This window comes from Oryzias latipes, chromosome 24 (assembly GCF_053564925.1).
Source record: "Oryzias latipes strain Hd-rR chromosome 24, Olatipes_Hd-rR_3.1".
In the NCBI taxonomy this organism is placed as follows: Eukaryota; Metazoa; Chordata; class Actinopteri; order Beloniformes; family Adrianichthyidae; genus Oryzias; species Oryzias latipes.
Window position 1 is genome coordinate 19,322,763 of NC_136260.1, and position 23,671 is coordinate 19,346,433.

Here is a 23,671-nt window from a genome sequence, read left to right on the forward strand (position 1 = left end):
ACCCTTCTTTGGAAATGACGTCTAGGTTGTAGATGTGCGTTCCAACAGGACCCGTGAAATTATATTATATGTGGTGTTCCTCAAGGTTCCTCAAGGTTTTAAAGTGGGCAAACCTACAAAATCAGCAACAGAAAATACTCTTTTCCTTCACTATATAAAGACTTAGCAATTCATATTCAACTCTGAAGTAAACCAGTCTAAATGCTCCACTATATCTCCAAAACCGAATTGCTGATTAAAATGTCATTTTGCGCAGACATTCATGAGCTCTATCAAATCTGGCAATCTTCTCACTTCTCCCTCTGAGGCCTCAGGCAATTGTTCTGTGGAGTGAAATATGCAGAAAAATACTGATGGATTGCTACGAGACAAAAAGATCAAAGTCACGGTGTACAGCTCATGACATCCACAGATTTGCCCTAAGGTCGAAGGCAGTTGCAGCGACGTAGAAGTTGAGAGGTCTGAGGCCAAAGTACGGTTAAAATGAGCGAATATGTGAGGCGAGCAGCAATGAAGACTTCCAGGATTCAAAAGTTCTTGCAGAAAATCAGTAAAGTTATACATTCACGCTATGATACAGAATCAACAGCATACACATCCAACTTTTGGGGTGAAAATCTGAAGTAGTTACATTACTGCTATCGATTATACTGCTCCGCATTCAAGTTTTTTTTTTATCCCCTTTCCTCTCATTATCAGATTTTTCCCTTCAGTCATCGTCCAAGAACTTGAAGTAATCTTTACCATGCTTAAGCAGACCACGTTTAGCTCTTAAAAAAAAAAAAAAAAAAAAAAAAAAAGTATTTTTATTTATTTTCAATATTTCTTTCAAGTTTACCAAGTGTAGTTTGGAGACTAAAAGTGTTTTCACAAATTTTCAATCTGATTTTTCATTCACTTTAAGCTGCTCCTGTATTGACCCCAAAAGGCAAAAGGTCATTCAGTTCTTCTGACCAGAAATATTGCCCAAATCATAAATTCTCAACAGCCGTGCTTGAAGGTCGGCAAACAGCCCATATCCACCTATAAAGGGTGGAATGGGCTAAATAATGGTGAGGTAGGTGAGAAGAAACGCAGGTGTCTTGCAGATTTTTCAATCCTTCAAAACTGCCTGTTAGTGCTGTTCATGGGATAATTGCACACTCTTACTTTTAGAAATGAAGAAATAGACAGAGGGTTGTCTGTGTGGGCATCGTATGGGCACCTACATATTACTCCATGAGTGCGCCTCACTAGTGGCTGGAGAGTGGCGTAAGGATATACGACATTCTCACCTGGATGTCAGAAGTGCTTGTAACTTCCATTAGCCTTACAAATACTTTATGATCCACTTATCACACGCAAGACAATATACTTTCCATTTCATGACGCCTCTTTAGGTGGCCAAAACACACTTGTACTCACCTTAAGATGCAGCAGCCGCTCCCCTTTATGACTCTACGGGCCGGGACAACCAAACAACCTGCAGAACCCCTACAGGTCCATGTGAATAAGGCGTTTAAGGTCATTCTATTTGAGGCTTTTTCCAGTTTTTCTAATAGTTGCATTGGTTTGACCTGGGAAAACGCATTTCCAAGATGTTCTTAAACTCGAGTGCCTGCACTCAGGATCTATCATTTTGTTTTCTAGCTCCCTACATGCTGCTGATTACCTGGATCAGGTGTGGTCCCTCCACCAAAATCTGGACTCACCTGATCCAGATAATGAGCAGCAGGCAGGAGAAAGAAGCTGGAAAACAAGCATAGAACTTGGCAGCCTTAGAATCATTGTTGTCGTAGAAACTGGAACTCTAAATTGGCTAGATTGTTTTCCATGAATAATCAGCCTCTTCTCTTTTCTTCATATCTCTTGGCTTTTAAAAAAAGATTTTTAAACAAGCAGCACCTGTTGATGATCAAACAGCTGATAATTACCAACATTTATGCTTATTTCTTCTTTTTTCTTCAAGTATTGAAAGAGGATAAACTAACTTTTGCACAACCTTTGTTAGAGTTTTTTTTTAAGCCTTTATTTCCTTGATGCTGCGTTCCGTTAAAGACCTGGCTTTGAGTTGGACATCTAGAGAAAAATGACCTCTTTGCTCTCAACAAACAGAGTATCAGTTAGATCACAAACATACAAAGGAAGAATCCTGCTTGTTAAAGACCTAAAGGCTCCCTAACCAGAGCGGTGGCCAATTAACAGAATAATTAACTGAACTAACATCTCTTTTAAATGACTTGAACATGACGCTGTGACAGCGACGAGTGTATTTTAATTAAAGTGCCCTCCAGTAAGCATGTGTGTTTAAAAAGCCCATGAGGGATTCTCTCCCAGCGAAAAAAAAAAAAAAAAAGATGTTCAATGAACTGCTCTAAGCTCCGTGCACGTTATGAATGCTTGTTTAAAGCATGGATGGAAAAAGATTTTTTTTTTCTCCCCTCACTCAAAGCCAGAAAGCTCATCTCCTGTGCCAGCACCGTGGCTTTCCTTACGGGCGTCCAATGAAGCGTGCTGATCAGCATCGAAATTAAAGAGGGTTCTGTAATGAAACTCCCAAACCCCCCAGAGTAGAATAACAAGGCTGGCCATAAATAAGACACAAGAATGAGATCATAAATGACTGCAGGAGACGGGACTGAAGACCAACCAGAGCAAGAAGTCCTCTGATGACTTCATGACATTTGATGAGGAGGAATATTCGTGGAGATCCCGCGGTGGTTGTCACAGCCTACATTTGTCCACGTCTGTTTGAAATGGAAAAGAGTTTCGGCTCAAAACGGTGAGAAAACGGGTTCACTTTCTTGTTGAGTGATCCATAAAACAAACCGCGGCAGGTTTTTGAAGTCAGGAGGTGGCTCTAATCCTCTGGTGCTGAAATGACATCAGTTTTAGACGCCTGCTTTCTCTATCAAAGGAGAACTCCAGGTAATGGGTGTAACTCTTGAAAAATTGATGGTCACCCTTCAGGAAGACTTCAAAAAAAGGAAGCCCCTCCCAGTTTGGGATCCTGTATGACTGAACGATCCAGCAAAAGAAGAAGGAGCTCAGACCGGAGGGGGGGGAATATTGTGTTGGTTTCTCAAGTTTATTTGATCTGTGGTTATCAAAGACAATGCCCGAGAACAAGAGTTCAGAAAAAGCCTTCATTATGGGGAGTTTGATATGGCAAAGCCTTTTTCTTTTTTTTTTTTTTTAAACATCGGCATATTTTCCTTTTGCTTCAAAAACAGCAGAGTAAAAAAACAAAAAACCAAGAACAAAAAAACAACAACAGAAGAACCAAAGAAATGGCGAAGATGGACAGAGGGAACAGCAAAGGTCATGTTATCAGTGGAGTGCTTCTTATGGTGAGGGCTGCTTTCGAGTTCTGCTGATGGCCCCCAGCGGAGCGGCTGGAGCTCCCCGCTCCTCTCCAAGTGCTGAGGATGGTTCAGTCCGAGCAAAAGCAGAAACATCGTCCACCAGGCACCGGCTGGTGACGTGGCCCCGACACGCACAGGCACTCTTGATCCCACACATCCATCCTATCGCTGTCTCTCTCACACACACACACACACACACACACACACACATAATACAGTATATTATGCACAAGCCCCATTCACGCAAAGTTAAGACAGTTGATAAAAAGCACAATGTGGTTTTTGTCAAATTAATTGCACGTGAGGATGGAGGAAGCAGAGGATGGAGCATGGCATAAGGAGTTTACAGTACATTCAGTAAATAAAAATAAAATAAAAAAATCAGAAAAAGGCAAGAATAAAATCCAAAACACTGGAAAGAATTAAATAAAAAATCAAATTGCCATTTTTTTTTCTTCCTCTTTCAGTCACCGCTTACACTGGAGCGTGCCGATCTTACAGTAGTCCCGCTGATGGGGGGAAATCTCAGTCAGTTGTGTAGATTTTAATCGTTTTTCTTGCTTTATTTAAAAATTGATGTTCACGTCTACATCTCTACGGACCCGGAGTCACAACGTCAGGTGCAGGGCGGGAAGAGGGGGGGGGGGGGGGGGGGGGGTTGCAAGTCGTCCGTGACCTGACATATGCACAAGCATTTACACGAGTGCGCACACAGGAACACACACACGCTCTCACATAGAAACACGCACAGAGTGCATTTTCATTCCTTTCACCCATGGGTTTAGGCTTTTTTCTTTTCTTCTTAGCCGAGCGCAGCGAGCGCGCCTTTCTTTTCTCTTCTGTACAAAAGCAGCCTCCTTCCCTGAAACTGGAGAATACTCATTTCTCCACTCTTCTTCTTCTTCTTTTTTTCTTTTAAGACTCTCATTTTCCTGTTTTACTTCTTTTGAGAATTGAGCAGTTTGTCTGCTTCGGGGTACAGCGGGTACTTCACAGTCTCGATTTTCTCCTTGACCTTGTAGGAGGGGTAGAGGCCAGTGCGGCCCAGTTTGCGATTGATGCCTTTGGAATATCCGTCCCAGTGGTTTCCGGCTACGCCGATCACATCCCCAGGCTCCAAGGGAATGTCCTCGCTGTTGCGCGGCTGGTGTGGGTAGATGGCAATTTGATTGTGGGCGTTTTGACCCCCGAAGTAGTAGATATCGTCCAGAGAGTAGAAGAAGGAGGAGGCGTCCGGATGCAGTGTCTGCATGATCTCATAAGCCACACGGCAAACCTGAAAAAAATAAACAATAACTGGGATTATTTTTTTTGTTCGCGCTGAATGACTGCATGATAATGACGAATGTCTTAATTAAACCGCTCTTCAGCATTGAAAACGGACATAACTGTTCACTGTACGACATCTATGCTCCGTTTCCCTCCTGATACAAAGGCGGATAAAATGAGCTAAGCGACTCACTCCAGTTAAATCTTTCAAGAGGGTTAATAAGCCGAGCATTTGAGCAGGAATTAAGAAGCTCTCCCATTATTTTGTGAGCAGGCAGTAAGCCTTTCTATTCCATCTTACTGCTCGCACTGGAACGTGGAGGACAAAAGGTTTGACTGGTTTTGAGTCAAAGGAGCAACAAACAACCCTATTGTTGAAAACTTGTGAGAGGAAATCAGACAATAAGATCACTGTAGATCACATGGGAGCAACACAAGATGTTCTGGTTTTTGACAAAGGGATATACTTATAATTGTCATTTCTAGAGCTAAAGGACTGAAGATCTTATCTTTAAAACACGAAGGAGTCAACAACTGAGAGCAGATCAGAAAACAGTTACATCAGCTTCCTAATGGGTGCAGTTTTTCCCAAAATAGGGACTTATCAGTGGAAAAAAAAAAAGGCTAGCCGGCTCCTCTAGTCCTCTTATTATGTACGCTAATAAGAACCATATTCTTTCCTCCACTCTACCATAAGAAACAATTTCCTAACTTCTCACTTTATTAGATTTGCACTGTAAGCATTTTTTTTCCATGTGACTTAAGGGGGATTCAGAGCAGCAGGTTTTATCTGCACCACAATTTGTTTCTCCGGATGGATGGAAAATGCTTCACAGTGGTAAAATGGACAGGTGAAACATGTTTACAAATAAGTAATCCAAATTCACATACATCTGATATATAATGACACACATGGGGATGAAATAAAGCATTGTAACTCATAAAAAGAATTAAAAAAAGAATAAAGTGGGTTATCATGGTGAATTCAGTGTAAATGGAGTGAAGGGCACTTCTTAATAGTAATCAGAATATTATCAGGATTAGTCGTTTTCTTCTTCATGCTTCTTCTTTGGCTTTAGAGAGCAGCTGCTGGATTTTCAGGATTTTGGAGGTGATGTGCTGTACTTCCACCTTAAGTTCTGACACCTCTGGTTTTAATTTCTATGCATTCCCACTTGAAGCGCACCAGGGTTCACTTGCAAGTGAACCCAAACTTTTGTGTCCTAACATACCGACATTACCGTATTTTCCGGACCATAAGTCGCTGCGGAGTATAAGTCGCACCAGCCCAAAAATGCATTATAAAGTAGAAAAAAACACAGATAAGTCGCACTGGACCAAAGTTGCATTTTGACGGGAAATTTATTTGACAAAATCTAAGACCAAGAACTAATAACTTGTACAACCTCATATGACACAATCATAGCAGACTGTTTATCTCATAATTTCACAGTAATTCTTTCTCATACTTATTTATTTATTAATAACTATATATATAAATATAAAATATTAATAACTAATACTCTGTTTTCATCCTGTATTTGTAGAAACAGTTGTCATTTTTATTGCATTTCTGAATCTATGAAATCATTGGAAAATAGAATATTATGTTGTTAGCCTTCAAGAGCTTACTGTAAAAGAGTTCGCTGATTCTCTGAGTCACTTAACATACTCTTAACACTTAACATACCTCATACATCAAATTGACCCAGGAACATCATCTCTGTTCCTCACAAATAAACATAACAGGAGGGTTAACAATGTATTTATTTCAATTTATTTCTAATATAAGTCGCTGCGGAGTATAAGTCGCACCCCTTGCCAAACTATGAAAAAAAGGGCGACTTATAGTCCGGAAAATACGGGTAAATGTAAGCCTTAGACACATGCACTTGTACGGGAAGTTGACCCGCACGGGTCCTTCAGGTTTTTGGGTTTTCCGCACCTGTTTAGGGTCGTAGAGAGGAGCGGCTGCTTTTAAAGCGCAAGTGTGTCTTGCACTACCCTTGATGCTTGTACGGCCACCTTCAGGAATGTCATGAAAATGAAAGGTACCATAGTTGTGGATGTGGAAAGAGCAATGTGATTTATTTGTAAGGATAATGTAAGTTGCACGCACTTATGACTTATGAATGATGGAGTCATACGGGGCGTTTATGCCACACACTAGTTGTTAGTAAGGTGCAAATGCTGGCCTCTTAATGACTGTGTACGAATGTTGAACGGACGAGCCGTGCAGGTGATACACACGTGCACGTTGTGTGGGCCTTCAAGATGCCCACACAAACTGTCCAGTTTTCTCATTTCTAACAGTCAGGCGGCACACAAGGATCGCACACACACGTGAACAGCTCTAACGGGCTCCTTGTGCAGCGTTTGGGGAGGTTAAAAACATGAAATATTTGTATGACACGCCTGCGTCTCTCCTACATCACCCTTAATTACCCTAATGTTACGTTTGCTACAACCTGTCGTTCGCAGGATGGCTGTAGAAAAAGTGCATGAACATTTTCACGCTACAAGCTCACTGAGCGGTCTACAACCTTGATTTGCCCAATTCTCGCCCGCAGATCGCCCGTATCCACTCATAAGGGCAGTTGTGACTAAGGCTTAACCTGGTTTGCACCAGATCTTAGAACAAATTGGGCTGTTTTTCAGGGAACAAACTGAGGTGCAGGGCAAAAACAGCTCGGTGTGCCGGAATACTTTCACTAACAATTAGCTCACCTGTGAGGAAAACGTGCAAACCAAGAAGTCTGTCTGCGACAGGAAGTGGATGTCGAGGATGACTCCTCTTAAAGAGTTCTCGGTGTAGCGGTTGTGCAATCCGGCCGACCACGAGATGGAGTTATCGCTGATGAACTCGTAGTCTGGATACCTGAGGAGCAGGGGGCAGAAAAATATGAAAAAACTGAATCACACATTTTCACTTCAAGTCTATCTCTTTATTTTATTTTATTTAGCTTTGTAGCTTTAAATGTGTGAACGTTTCTACCGTAAAAAAAGGTTTACAGCAATAGTTATTAATGTTTAGACTATAAATTGTCACATAATGGCTCAATTAATCAACCAAAAACCAAAACCACCAGGGATGATCCAAAGCATACTTTAATTTAGAATCAAATGGAAATGTCTTGGCTCTTGAATTCAGTCATTCTGATTTTGATTCTTACAATTCTACTCCAATAGGGGGTTTAATTTAAAAGGGCTAAAGGGGAAAGGTGAGGAAAAAGGTTAAGGGGCTGAAGATCAGCTGATCTATCAGACACAGACTTGGTCTTAGCCTCTTGCAGCAGGGAGGGATCATCGGTGGCCAGGTAAACTCGTTTTTTGTCAACACGAACACGTCTGGCCAGAAGCTGGAACTGTTCCTCCACGTGGAGCATGTACTCCTCTATGGGGTGGAAAGCTGCCTCAGTCCCCACTTTATCAGTCCTCCTCACATGGACTCTGCAGACAAAACAAAAAAAGATGGAGTTAGTATCACAGCGCTTGGACTCAAAGATTCTCAGGCGAATTGCATTTTTTTTCTATTAGTAAAAAACAAACAAAAAAATAGATCCTCTCAGATCTACTGAATTATACAACTGTCTTGCTTCTCCATCTGCTTTGTGCCGACAACCTCCTTGAGGAGCACATGACAATATCACAACTCTGAATTTGTTGCTGGCTTTCCCCACTTCATGATGAAAAATGCTATTCATTCCCGACCTGTTACCACCGCTCCACCACGGGAGCCGCCTCGTACATGGAGCTCGCCACGGGTCGGAAAATGGCTTACTTCAAGTTCCAAGCAAATGAAGCCAATTCAGTCAGCATTTTTCGCAATATGGACGTCACCATGTTAGAGCCACACAATGTCAGTAAATAGTTAAGTAAGTCAAAGTATTTTAAAATCAATGCAAAAAAACAAAACAAAACAAAAAGTACGTATAGTTTAAAAAGATGTGAGATTTCCTTGTTGACAAAATTCAGGACAAAATCAGATGAAAGATGAGTTTCAATTCAAAGAGTCAGGATATGGAACAATGAAAAAGAATCAATTAAAGAAACCAAATTACCAATGACCTTTAAAAAACTTGTAAAAAAAAGGTTTCAAGAATAAAACAAGTGAACCTTGTTGCTTAATTCCAGGTACTAGAAAGACAAAGTTGCCAGTGACGTTTATTCTAAACTCAATGCTTGAAGCATCTGACAACTTTAATATCTTTTATGTAACTTATATTTGTTTAGAAACAGTGCTCTTTTTTAAAATAAAAAAATGGAATTGATTTGATTGGTCGGACTCAGTCTGAGTCAACGTTTTTATGGAAACCACTCTAGCAGGAGTGAGCTTGTGGGATGTCCGCTCCACTACCACAGAAGGTGGGCTCTGGAGAATCTGTCAAGCGGTTCAAATGTGAGACCGCATCCTTTTATTGAGGCATCTGATTGGTCAATTTTTAACTTGATTAACTTGCACTATAGATAGAATATGATTAGCAAGAAGATGCTAAAAAAAGGTATCAAAGCAAGACTAGTTATTCTGTCTATCAAAGTCTATGGAACGTTACCCAGGGGGAGGGATCATTCAGTCCATTTTTTGTATACAGTCAATGGTCAGGATCTCCTCAGCGAAAGTCATTGGTGCTATAAAAAAATGTGGTTTCTGGGAGTGAAACGTCTTTTCCGACGTCTTTTCCCCCCCATCCCCTGTGAAACGATGAGGCAAACACAGAAAAAGTGCTTCAGAAGTTCAAAGAAAGCTCTGCTCTTGATTTCTACCATTGGCAAGGTATCAATCATCGACTGTGCTGGGGTGCCAAAGACTGAAAGTGAGAAGAATGTGGGAGAAAAGGTGACAGGAGTGCTGGAGTGTATCATCTCGTATCATCTCTGTGTCCTCTGATTAGGCAGAGGTCTTGACATCTGCTTTTTGTCAGGATCCCTCTCTCCTGCTGCTTTGTTTCTTTCATGTCTGCTCATCTTTGTTCCTGCAAACCCTGTTTTTCCTTTGCCCTTTTCTCTCTTGTCAGAGCAGCAGAGGCTGCATGGTTTCGTGCATCTCTTCGCCATTTCCTCCCTCCTCTGCTCCCACCAGCTCTCTCCCACACGACAGCAACAGTAATTTAATTCATTCCCATCTATTCATAAGGTATTGGCAAGGCAGGGCAAATCTCGCAGTGGGCGTAAATGCATTCATTAAAGACACAGGACACACGCGGCGCTCTAGACACAGCCAGTGCTGATTCTTGCTGAATATGACAATTCTATATAGGCCGAATAAATCACACGTTAGAGAATGACCCCCGGGGTTTGAGTGCCAACCACACACAAGTGAAGAAGACCAGGAAACTTCATTATATCTAAAACCTGACAAAATCACTCATTATTGCATAAACTAAAAGGCACATTTAGTGGCTATGAAATCTGCTTTGAGATCAAAACGTGCCAGACTTGCAATCAAGATTTCCCTTTACTACTCAAATTAAAGATGATGGTAAACAGCAAGATACTTCAAAAAGTTCTTAGTTCTTAAATTTCAGACCCCTGAAAAGCTTCGTAGGTCTCTGCAAAATTAATTCTTACATCCCCCCAAAAAAATCCCTTGATTTGAGTCCCTTGGTGACATTCAACTGCTCTGATATTTGATGACTTTTGCAGTTGCATATGTTGATTTAATAAGTCCCCATCACTGGAAAATTCCTGTTGTAATTTTCCTTCAAAACATTTCCTCCTTCTACTTTTCTCCAGAATCTCCCGACCTAGGTTGTCAAATAAAATCATGCAGAACCTTTATCAAATGTTCAAAGATATCAGTATCACACTTTTTTTAAAGGAAAATACAAAAGTCCAGTTATGTCCAAAGTTTGGAAATGTAGTTTATAGCAAATGAAGTCAATTTTGTGTGCAGCTATTTTTCCTTTTATTAGCCATTTAGTGTGACCCATAGAAAATGGTTTATGTCTTGCTCCGACAAAATGAAGTCAATACAATGGCCATTTTTTAAAAATATGAACACCACCATGTTGGAGCCAGACATCGTCAGTAAGCAGTGATTAGTCCGTGTCAGTCTGAGTCATCGTTCCACTGGCAACCACTCTAACCAATCAGGAGTGAGCTTGTTGGAAGTCTTCACTCCTTCCACCAGAAAGAAGGCTACATAAAATCTGTCAATCAAACATTTTGAACATTCAACATGAGACCGCATACTTTAATTGAGGTATATGATTGGGGAGTTTATCTTAGGAATAAGGCTTGACGAAGCATCCATTACCAGAAATTAATCGACAACACGGAGGCCTGAACTGTCCAACTCAAAGTCAAATTCACCTAACAGGTCAAAGGAAACTATAAAATCACTTGCGTCTCTTTGACTGTCTTGCTATGTGATAAACTGTTGAACAATGAATGTCAACCTATGTTCTGAGTTCGCTCTGATTAATGACTATTGTTTACACCAGCTCAAGCATATAGAACATTTGGGCTATGTGACCAGAACTACTTTTTTAGGTGTCCATTATCACAGTTATTACGTTTTAAATAAACACCCTGCAGCCAATCAAAATAGAGTATTCAACCAGGCCATGCAATGAAGAAAAAACATGAAAAAAGAATAGGATTAGCAAGAACATGTTAAAAAAGGCAGTAAAGGAAGAGTGGTTATTCTGACAAATGTAATAACTGAATCACCGATAAACTGATTTCACAAACATTTTTTTTACCTGTAAAGCTAGACCTAATATATATAACACCTGTAGAACATATCTGTTTTTTCAATGAACCACATCTTTTTTGTTTCATTTCTATTTGACTTTGAAATTGTGCCTTCTGCTGATCTAGGCTTTTTGCTGGGCTTTCTTCATTGCTTGGTGCTCATTCTATCACCAACCCGTTTTTGAATGTTGCCATTTATATCATCCTCTCTGATTGCCATGGTGATGCTGCAGCTGCAATCCAAGCTGGATCCCTCTCCATCATTTCCTCTGACCATCCTGGCAACCATTATACAGCATTAACTCATGCGATGGAAGACTTAATGACAGCCACCCGCTCTGTTACTGTTAAAGGAGAGCCAGCACAGACAGCGTGGCTACAGTGGCCCATGCATTGAGGGGACGGGGCGCCCATTGGCATTTATATCTCTGTATCTTGAACAGGACACCTGGCTTCACCAACACTACTTGCTTTCTGACTCTTCCTCTCAGAATTCAACTCTTCAACCCCACTTTTACATCCAACACGTCCCGCCCCTCTCCACCTCTACGTCCCTCCCTCCACAATGCACAGCAGTGTTCAATCACTTTATTGCAACATAGGTGCAGTGAAGTGAAGGTATTGAGAGTTGAGGAGGGAAAACTATGCGATAAGATACTTTATTCTATCCATCTCACATTTCAATGGAGATGGTGGAATGGAGAGTGAAACGGACATAGATGGGCGTGCCGGAGGGAGGTTTGGTAGAGTGAGAAACATAAAGAGTGTTGATAGAAAGGTGTGGATGAGAGTGAAAGGGAACGCGAGAATGGATGCATGCCCAGGGATTACGAAGGAGACTGTAAAAAAAAAGAAAAGAAAAGAAACATGAACAATTCAGGAAAAAAGGGAAATAAACATCAATGACGGGGTGTGTGCGGAAAGGAATATTAAATAAATGAATAGGAAATGTTCAAAAAGGGGGTGAATAGAAAGAGACTGATGAGACGAACCAGGTGATGGAAAGTGAGAAAAAAAAAACAACGAGAAACAGAAGAAAACACAGAGATTGCTGGCGATGGCTTGCAGCTAAATGCAAAGAAGATGTGTAGAAAAATAGAAGATGAAGGAAAACTCAGAACCACGTGGGAGACGGATTTAAACTTTTAAACTAGTTCCTCTTTTGAAGAGTTGAAGCTAGGTCTCATGCAAAGCTGCGGAAAGGTTAGCAAACGAACTACGGATTCTACAGTCTCCTGTGGAAACCATACATGCTGTCCCAGAGTCTACCAGACTAAATGGGTTAAAACAACAAGACAGAATCTTTCATAACGTCTGAAGTTCTGACAGAAAGAATTATTCATGAGTCAGGAGAGGCTGCTGGAAGGAACACCAGTGTTGGTTAGTGAGCGTAAACAAGCTTCCAAATGTGTCCAGCCGAGCTGCTTGAAAAGATGCTTTCATAAGTAATCTGGTGAACATTTATACAATTAAAGAAGATCAGGGTTTACTGCACTAAAAACAGACATTAAAATGACTGAGGATGGCTTTCGTCCTTTACGTTAGGATTAGAGGAAACACGTTTATGACCGAATAAAACAGAGTTAAGCTCAATTACAGCTATAATGTTATTCATGCAAGAATATCTTTAGAAAAAAAAAGTCAGCCAACAGCTCAGAATTTGATAAAAATGAAGAAATTCTACTGACAGCATAAAACATCACCTACAGATTATTAATATGTGAAGCTTGAAAATCATGCTTTAGTGAGGCTTTGAGCTGACTTTCTATATGGGGTCAAATCAGGATCAGCTTGAAGTGAATAAAAAACAGATGGTAAATATGGAAAAACAAGAAATGAAATTTTGAAAATGTAAACTTAGGCTCAGCACCAAAAGGGAAAATTCTGAATGAAAACTGTAAATGGAACAACTGAGAGCAAAGGGAGAGAAACAAACAAACAAACAAAAAAAAAAAAGTTGAAAAAAAAACCAGCAGTTGTTACAAATGGTAGCATTTTTCGGTTTATTGTTTCATATGTACTTTGAAAAAATGCAATGTTTCTTCTAAGTTTACCATGTATACTTTTAAGTTCAAAACTGTTTTCCAAATCTCAATTTTCTTTTTCAAAGTTGTCTATTTTTTTCTAATTTTTAACAATTCTTTAAAATGTATTTTTTCTTCTTCAAATTTACCATTTTATTTATCTCGATGTGTAATTTTATGTTGAAAACTGCTTTCAATTTGTTTAAATTCAAATTTAAAATGTCTATTTTTCAAATTTTCTTTTAGGTATCAAATTTATCTTTTTCAAATTAAAAGATTTGTTTTTAAAATTTTCAATAGTTCCTTCCTGAAGGTTTAAAAATTTCGAGTTTAAAACTATTTTCAAATTTTCCTTTTTTTTTCAAATGCAACATTTTATTTTTCACATTTTCAGTATTTCTTTCGAGCCTAAAATCTATTTTTTCAAATGTACTTTTTTTAATTACAATATTTGTTACAAGTTTACATTGTTAAAACTGTTTTCAGATTTCTTTTTTTTCTTCAAATTTTGTTTTTATATTCACTGATTTGACCCCATACTTTTATCTCATTCCATTGTCTTAAATTGTACATTTAAACAAAACTGAACAGCGTATTCTTCTTTAATACCCTCTGTGTTCAAAGTTTATGGGCAAAGTAATGTGATCCCTCTAAGGTCGACCTGCTTGGATCAATAATGCTTTACTTTCTGATTAAAGAAATAAAAAAGTACAGGTCTGTGAAGTTAGCAGGGTTTAAACTAAAACTAACTTTACATTTGGGGACTATCAGGAATAAATGTGCAGGTTGTGAGTTTTAGCAGAGTCTGGATGACAATGTAGGTCAGCTTTTCATAAGACTGCTGTGTTTAGGCCTCTCGTGGGATTTGTTGACAAGAAGAAAAATGTAATAAAACGGCAGCACTAATTAAAAAAGACCACTGAAGATAAAAGAATGGCTGCCAGGCCACTGTGTTGGTTTTTTTTTCCAGTAATAATGGATCTCGTTGCTTGTTGGGTTGAGATTTATCGGCTCTGAAATTGCCTTTGGTCTTTAGTCATACTTCATATAAATTATCCAGCGTTTAGTGGGGCGTCGACAACAACTAGATCAAAGAAGTTGAGATCGACAGTTCGATCCCCAACATTTCTGAGGCTCCCAGGGCGGGACACGAAGCCTCAAAATACCATCAGAAATGTTTATATATATATATATATATATATATATATATATATATATATATATATATATATATATATGGGATGCATAAATATAAACCCAGTGAGAAGTTTATGAACTTATGGTTGTTTGCAGCACACTGTGGGGGTTCCAGAGGGTGCAGATCGTTTAGTGATGAAATTTCATGCAAAACAGGCAGTTAGGCTGTTTTGAATGAACATGAGTTGGATGATTATCAGAAAAACAGTAAAAACTGAAGCCTTGAGTGCATAAATGTAGAAAATAAAGCCACTATCAAATGAAGTTGCTGAAAAAAAAACTCCAGAATTGGCCTTCCACTATTATCATTCAGTGTTAATTTCAGGCTCCATTCTTGAATTTCTTTGTCTTATGTTCTTTCATCATAAAGCTCTTCTAAAGCTTTACTGCAGATGAGTAATAGAAGAGCAAACTGCATTACTGGAGCTTTAAAGTCCAAGAAAAAAAGAGCCACACAAGCACAGCCTCCTTACCCAATGATGGGATGCTTGAAGCCCAGCTTGGCAGTACTCTGTTGGATCTCCTTCTCCAGCCACCCCTGAGGACGAACCAGGTATTTGACGAACTGGGACACCCACCAGACGGACGGGTCGCCGTGCAGACGGTGCAGGCGCGGGGCCAGGTCTTCTGGGATTGCCAGGGGTAAGTAAGGGGGTCGAGGGTGAAGGCTGTCCACTATAGGCAACTCCACAACCTGAACGTCCTTATCATGAGCCTCCCCTAGAATGATTTAAAAAAAAAAAAAAGGGAGGGGGGGGGTCAAACATGACACTATGGATTTAGAAACAAAACAGATGTGGGTTATCTGGGTTTTCCTGAGTGCAAATAATCATTTAGCGGTTTTCATAAAACATTTTATCAAAATTCGAGTCACAAATGTAGATCATGATAAAGTTGTTTTGTCTGATTACCAACAAGCACTCAATAAGACAAGTAGAAAACATGACAGCAGAACATGGCTTTGAGATCTGACTTGCATTTATGCAATCTGCAAACTTTTGGACACTTGCAAATATTTAAAACCTTGTTTTTAGACATTTGAGATATTTCAAACGGTTTTAACTTAAATCTACAGCATTTTTCTCAAAATCAGCAAAAGTTTTCGTCTCATTAGGAGCTAGGATCTAGAAATAAAGAAATTACTATAGGAAAATACGTCAAAATCCTTTTGCTCCAAACTAAAAAAAAACTCAAATTGCACCGCATTGTTATTTTAAAGTTCAATAAAAGTTAAGTTAGAATGGCATATATTATCATTATTTGTGAACCACATATTTAGAGTTATATTCGAAGAACAAGAGGAAGTTTAGGTTTTTTGAGGATTTCTTAAGATGGGCCAACTTTTAATGAGATTGTATTCTTATTCTGTTCATATTTTGTTCTAAATTGAGGCATTTCAATTTATTTCACAAGTTTTTTTGTCTCTAATTTGGCCTACAACAATTAGAATTAGTAGTAGTTCTTTTACAATAAACTACAATTATGTACAGACAAACTCAAAACATATAAACTATTTGCTAAGAACTATAAAGAAATACTAATTTTTAGACAATATATCACTCAATTTGAAGTAATTTTATCAAACAGTTTTTTTAGCTCATTTTTTCTTCATTTAATGCTTGTGTGAAATTTCTTATTTCTAGGCATTCTAGGCATTCTTGCTGCATGGACGGATCATTTACAATGGTCAAGTTACCTTTTTTTTGGAATAATGTTCTTTTCCTTTGCCCTCTTTTTACAGTGCAGTTTCCAGGTTACAAATTGCACATAAATGGACAAAAAACCGCTAATCTTTTAGTGGTCGTATAGTGCTTGGTAGCGTTTCATTAATTGTTTCAGGTATTATAGCGGCGTCCAGCTTTGGTGACTGGCAGCCACTCTTTACCTGGCCTTGCTCAAAGGTCAACTTAATCTCCTTTCTATCAAGCAGAGTAAGGCAAAGGGCAGCTGTGCTAGGGACCCGGATTTGAGGAGTAAAGAGAGGGGCGGTCTGTTATTTGAAATCAGCACCCCTAAGGCCGGGTCCTGCTTGGAAGAAGCCCCGAGCACCAGGTTGAGCAGCGCTGATTTATGAAGGTCAGTACTTTGGACTGCAGAGCGCCTCAACGTGCTGCCAGACTTCCCCGACTGCTGTTTGCACACAAACACACACGCGGTGCACACCTGCAAGGGCAACCGCTGTGCAAATGTGCACCTCGGCGCTACTCATGATCACGTACATGATTTTCTGAAGGGAAGAAAGCAAGGTGGTCGGACAATGATAACTTACACGACTCCAAAAAAAAAATAAAAAAATACAACAATAAAAAGAAATATGCCTTCATACTCTTAATCACACACAAAGAATCCCAGCTAATCACATCTAACCAGAAGGAATATGCCTGGCAGACACAACCTTGCTTCTATTTCAGAGTGCAACACAGAGCAGAGCAGAGCGCGTGTTTGAGTAAAATCCTTTTGATTTTTCATAAAAATATTGCTGCTTTTTCAGACTAAAGTGGCTTTTGTAACAGCCGCAGACAGGCCTCTAATACAGATGCAGCCTCAATATGACACTTCCAAATAAATGGCATAATGAGTCATTAAAAATGGCCTTTCACAGACAGGGTGCATAAAAAAAACATGTTAAAAACAAGGACAGAAACAGAGGCTTCCATTTCTGTGTGCATGACGGAGCATGAACTGAATATAAATTGGTAGACGTATTAAATATTGAACAGAAAAAATATTCCCAGGCCCCGTCTTTGCTTATATAACAGCCCTGGCATGAATCACATATGGGGGTATGGGCACATTTTCAGTCCTGCACTTCTATAACTACTATACCAATATTCAGCAGATATTTCTCTCTTAATTGCATGGCTTAATTAAAAAAAAGGTCAGCAGCAAAAGGGCAGAGAAAATAGCATTTTGCATTTATTTTGACCCCAATTTCACTCCCAACAGTATCAACCATAGAATATTTAGTCAATTTATTTGTTTTTGAACCTTCAGACTTATGCTTCAGTCCTGGATATTGCGTTGACAATAGGCTAACTGGGTCTAGAAAACGGCTCAGGAAAATAAAATGTAATTATGTTGTATGGTAAACAGATGCACACGCTTTATGAAAACATTACAGATAAAACTGCACAAACACAAAACTTATGTGAGATGTTTATTGCAAAAGGGAAGAATCACCAATCATTTCTATTCATGAAAAAGACATCGGGGTTTTTTTTTTCATGAAATTCTAAAAACTAAATCTACAAACACTTCAAAGCACATTCATGAACCCTGAAGGGATGAGCAATAGAAAAACATATATTTTTAAATGCCTTTTTTTCCATTTATTTCAAAATAAAGTGAAAGTAATTTGCTCTGAAATGGGTGCAGTGAAGGTTTTTTTTTGGAACGTTAAATAGTTTTGAAGCACAATATAAAAACACAGAGGAATGTTTTGTGAGAAAAAAAAATGAAAGCCTCAAACCTGTAAGTACTATGAGATAAACAGGGAGCATCAAAAAAAAATCTAATCTTTCCTGGAAATTATTTCTATTAAAGCAAATTAATAAAAATGGCCGATACAAGTTATAGATTATGGACGAAAAAGTTCTTGTCATCTATATATTGAACTCCAAAGCCCCAGCATGCATGTCCTATAGGCACTGTAATCACTTCTAGGAGGCTGCGCTAACACAGAGTTTCTGTATTGAATTTTCGGACTACAGAGGAAGCTAAGATGAATAAATGTTTCATAACGCACTTTCCAACTAGAAAAACAAAAGTGACACCATCCAGACAGAAAATAGTCTCTCCATTCATAATACATAACAGCCAGAGTGGATGAGCTTGGAGATCTCTTGTTCACTCTTGAAGTGGAGGTGGGACATCACGGCGCCTCTGCTGCTTTCAGAATCATTTGTAAATCAGAAATACACACACACACAAAAAGCTTTAAGGAATCTGCAGCTCTTTGCAAATTAGTGGTTAGTCTTAAACAGAACCTGCTTCCTCTGTGTTTTCAATTTGCTGAGGTCGTCTGCAAAATGTCCAATCTCTGCTGTCTATTAAACAGTAAATTAAAGGCAGCAAAAACACAAGCAGACCTAAAGGCAATTCTGGGTTTTAAACTTCTTAAACTCTGACCGCTTTAACACTGATCTGTCTGAAATAAAACAAGTCTCATTGTCTGTTAGGATTTGCAGTTCTAGGCTCCAACCTAAACTAACTTTTACTAAAACTTCTGCCGAAAAAATTGAAAAACTTTAGAAAGTGTTGTAGCTACTGCATCAATGTCAACATTCGGATTGGAGACACTGAATTATTATCCTCTCCTTTTTTTCTAAAACTCAATTTCTCCAGGTTTGACGTTTCGGTGTCCAGAAAAAGATGGTTCTCCAACAAATGCTTCCTTGCAATTTGTTACACTAGAGATCAAGATGGAGAAAAAGTCCAGTCCTCGTTAAATTCTTGTGTTGATGATATAGGGAAGTCCTTTTTGCTGCAGCCAAAGCTTCAAGTTTTGACAGTTTTGAGTTTATTAAGTGAGGAAATTATCTAAAATGATGATATTTCACTTCACACAAATTTTATATCAGGATGAAAGATTTTTCTGGGATTTAACTGTTGTATCTTCAAGTAAAACGTGGGGAGCCAGTTTAGCTCGTGCTGGTTTGCGGCGCCTTCCATCCGTGAAACCCGAGTTCGACTCCGGGCTGCTCCCTGTTCCCTTCTCTACCTCTGCCGGTTCCAAGCCCGGTTTGAGAAGGTTGCGTCAGGAAGGGCATCCGGCGTAAAACATTGCCAAAATCTACCATGCGACTCGTTCGCTGTGGCGACCCCTGATGGGAGAAGCCGAAAGTGGAAGGAAAGGATCTTCAAGTAAAACGTGTGCCAATGATTTGAGATTTTTGTTTAGAATCAGTCAATTCTTCAAATGTTCATGAAGCGTATGATGTTTTGTTGCACTTTCTAAATCATGAAAACTGAATCTGAATTAATTCAGAAATTGTTCAATAGAGTTTAAAACACACAGGAAAACTCAGTAACTACTTTCAGTAGGCCTGCACATAAATCGTAAATTTATCGTTATCACGACATCAAGCTGTGCAATTTGCATATCGCAAAAGACAGTGAAAATCGCAATAAATGGTTACTTTCTTCTTTCTCTTTCGGCCTTTCCCATCAGGGGTCGCCACAGCGAAACAACCACTCTTTCGAGGATGAGTCGCATGGTCAACTTGGCAATGTTTTACGCCGGATGCCCTTCCTGACGCAACCTTCTCAATTTATCCGGGCTTGGGACCGGCACAGAAGCAGAGAAGGGAAACAATAAATGGTTACTTTAAATGTGCTAAAACAATCTTTTAGCTATTTGCTATTTGTTCATGTATCGCAATTTATACCGCCATCGCAATTTTGATCACTAATAACACATTTCGCGAGATCCCCTCATATCGTGCAGCCCATATTTTCAGTGATAAATTATTGGGCAAATATTTTTTTCTAATAAAAAAATATTTGAAAGAGGGGGGGCCCACTCCATACGGCAACCCCTCCTGTGGTTGCCGTATGGAGTGGGCCCCCCCTCTTTCGGTTTTATTTGCACCTTAGACATGTAGGGCCCTTGGTAGGGGGGGTGCTTGGACATCACTGCCAGCAAGCAGCGGATGTCCTCCTAGCACCCTACCCGCAAATTTTAACCGCACCTTAGACATTTAGGGCCCCTTGGTGGGGAGGGTGAGGGGACGTCACTGTGAGTAATCAGGAGACGTCCCCTTAGTGCCCTACCCGCCAATTTTAACCGCACCCCCCTTAGTACACACACCCCTCCCCCCTCAATATATACATCCCAACATAAACACACACACATGCACACACACACTCTCTCAAACACACATACACGCACACACATTTTGCAAGGAAGGTGGGACCTAGGACCATCTGTCCCCTGCCTCTTCCCTGGTGGGGGGTACGGGCCCCTTTGCAACGGCGGCTGTGTCCCCGGGGTGCTGGCTTCCTGGGCCCGGCGGTGCTCTCTCCGCGCGGTGGGGGGGTTCACATTACATCTGAGCCGGGGGTGTTCGTGTCCCTGGGGGGTGGGTTCTGGTCCTTGCTCCTGAGTGCTGGGCCCCGCCAAATTTCCAACTGTGGCCGAGCCTGGTCGGGCCATATTTACAACACCCCTTGTGGGCCCTCTTTTTTCCCCGGGGTTCCCCCCTCCTGGGCGGGGGCGGCGGGCCCCTGCCTCGCTCCTCCCTGGACCAACCGTGGGCCGGGCGGATGGCTGCCTGGAGTGCGGAGTGGGTCTCCCTTGGGGGGTCCTGGCCCGTACCTGGGGTTGGGGCGGGGGGATGCCCGGAACTCCTGGGTGGTGGTGGGGTGCTCGTCTGGGGCTGTGGGCGTCCTTCTCCGGTGGGGCCCTGCGTTGGGTTCTCCCGGCGCGGCGGGGGGGCTGCTCTCCTGGTTGGGCTGGGGCGGCGCCCTCTTTCCCTCCGTGCCTCCCTGCTCTCTGGCTCTGGGGGCCTTGCGGCGGCCCTGCTGGCCCTGGCCTGGGTGGCGGGCTTGGTCGCCCGGGCGGCGGTTGTTCCCTGCCGGTTCCCGTGTGGTGTTGGGGGGAATCCGGCTGCCGCTGCTGGTGCGGTGGGGGTCTTGGGGTGGGGATGGCTGGGCACTCTCCCTCCTTCTTTTCACGTTCCACCATCCATTTTAGAAGAACATAAACACTCACCTGAGCACAGGTGTTAGCTCAACAGACTGAATGACTGAAATATTTCACACTAGTTGGTTTTAAGGCATAAGTATGCGTGTGAACACTATCTGTTTTGTGTACATGTCGACAGGTGGACATTTTTGCAACTAACAGGTGTGTTTATAACATTTGAGTGTGTGTGTGGACAGGTTCCGCCCTTTTTTTTTTTTTTGTTTTTTTTTTTTTTTTTTTACATTTGAACCTTACCATAATGATTAACAACCAGTAAACTTGTTGCTTTATGCTGCTTCATGGTCTTATCCCCCTTCCCCTCCTATTATCACCCCCTACCCCCCCTCTCTCTAACGTCCCTCTTTCTTCTTCCCCTCTTTCCTTTTCCGTCCGGTCCAACACCAAAGATTTTCAGACATGTTTGAAATTAATAAAGTTTGGCCTCAATTACAAAAGGGGTTTATTCAGACATACCTTTGGTTTGTCTGAAGATTGATAACCCCTCTTGTTAAAGTAAAATATGTCCAACCCAAGAGGCCCTCAGGTCTCATCTGTCTGCCTAGCTGTTGGACAGGACAAGTAAAAAAAAAAAAAAAAAAAAAAAAAAAAAAATATTTTTTTCTGCGCCCTGATTGGCTGTAGACCTTGTGAATCAATTTAATCAATGTTGTGTCTTTGTACAGATTGCATCAAGATGTACAGTAAATCTTTGATCACAACCAGATTTTTCGTTTCAATCTATGATACTGAAACTATTTTTCTAGGAAGGTTTGAACTTAAACAAGAGAGAAGAGTGACAAAAAAGTTGGAGAAACGTGTCTAAAGAGCGTAGTGAAGGGTTTACAGCTATAAAACATCTATAATCCTGCTTAGCAGAATTTACCCATCGTAGGTTATTTTTAGAATGTACTGTATCCAGGAACACAAAAGCAGGACTATTCTACACCCCATAAGAAATTCAAAACTGTTATAAACACTTTGGGAAACTTGGAAATTTCCTGCAACGCTCACTGTATCTCGTTAGCAACAGTTGCAGCTCAGTGAGATACAAACCTTACTGTAATAAGGTGGCTACTGAAGTTGTTGCTGCTTTTCTATTGTCTTGACCTTGCTTGTGCGGTTTAATCCACTGAGCTGAGTCGTGTAACCAAAAATTAGACTCTGAACAAGCAGCTCATTTGGTGAAAAGAAAAAATGCTTTTATAAAGCTCAATTGAATCGACTTATCTTGTTCAAACTGAAAGAGGAGGTTCAGAGATTCTTAAGGTATATTTTATGGGCTCAAGTGTATTTTGAAACCTCTCGATGGTCTTATTGTTTTCTTCTAGTCTGGGCTGCAGCTCCAGTGTGCTGTTTACATGTGGAAGTTGTTCCCGTGAACCTACAATGAACGGCCAAACGCACAACTGAGTCCATCTTTGATGCATTCGTGATCCTGACAACATGAAAAAGCCTTTGAAAAAAAAAATAGAGTGGTGAAGGATCACAAGACTCTTTCCAGTGGAAACAAAGGCCTCATCACAGCATGAAGCCAAGTCGAGAAAACCTTCCAGGTAAAAGTCACCCAGACTGAAAATCAGAGCTTCCCATTGACCTACAAAAGTTCATTTTCATCAAAAACCAAGACCAGACTACATATTTAAACGATAAACCAGCACCAGATAAACAGAAAAAACAAAAAAAAACACTTGGAACCAACATGTTCCGCATCACAATTGAAGCTGGTTCCGGCTGTGTGATGTGCGAGCGTCGATAAAACTGGGTCACAAGTCCTTATGAAGAAATGACAGAAGACAGAGGCGGGCCGATGAGTTGTGAAGTGTACAGGGATGTACTGTCTGCTTAGATTTAGCCAAATGCCGAACAGATGAGTGGAAGAAGCTTTACAAAAGAAAAAAAAAAAGATCCAAAATCTGCTGCAAAAGCAATATCTAGTGCTAGTTTCTGTTTATCTGGTGCTGGTTTATCGTTTAAATATGTAGTCTGGTCTTGGTTTTTGATGAAAATGAACTTTTGTAGGTCAATGGGAAGCTCTGATTTTCAGTCTGGGCGACTTTTACCTGGAAGGTTTTCTCGACTTGGCTTCATGCTGTGATGAGGCCTTTGTTTCCACTGGAAAGAGTCTTGTGATCCTTCACCACTCTATTTTTTTTTTCAAAGGCTTTTTCATGTTGTCAGGATCACGAATGCATCAAAGATGGACTCAGTTGTGCGTTTGGCCTAGTGAAGGCAAAAAAAGAAAGAGCAGCATACTAATATATGTGAAGCTAAACAAAACTACAGTAGAATTTTTGTTTTAAAAGCTATACATATCAGTAAAAGTTGGCAGAATTTTGAATTTTTTCTCTACATGCCTTCTTTCTGGGCTGTGATTGTGTCTGTGTGGATTTTCTAGTAATGTTTTGCTTTTCCCCATTTTGCATTTGCGGCAAGAAAATCAGTAGGTCCCATAATGA

The 23,671-nt window shown here is 40.4% G+C and overlaps 1 protein-coding gene across 4 annotated transcripts in view; it reads right to left on the reverse strand.

The window, feature by feature from the left end:
• Positions 1-3,046: 3,046 nt before the first annotated feature.
• The window catches only part of fut8b (fucosyltransferase 8b (alpha (1,6) fucosyltransferase)), a 92,756-nt gene continuing 72,131 nt past the window's right edge, over positions 3,047-23,671 (reverse strand). For all 4 annotated transcript variants that reach the window (XM_020714495.3, XM_020714496.3, XM_011491681.4 and 1 more), the window contains 4 exons: positions 15,004-15,250; positions 7,887-8,063; positions 7,341-7,491; positions 3,047-4,620 (listed from right to left, as the gene is read on the reverse strand). In XM_020714495.3, coding sequence (XP_020570154.1) covers positions 4,282-4,620; positions 7,341-7,491; positions 7,887-8,063; positions 15,004-15,250 — 914 coding nt within the window. In that variant the 3' untranslated portion in view covers positions 3,047-4,281. The remainder of the gene's footprint in view (positions 4,621-7,340; positions 7,492-7,886; positions 8,064-15,003; positions 15,251-23,671) is intronic.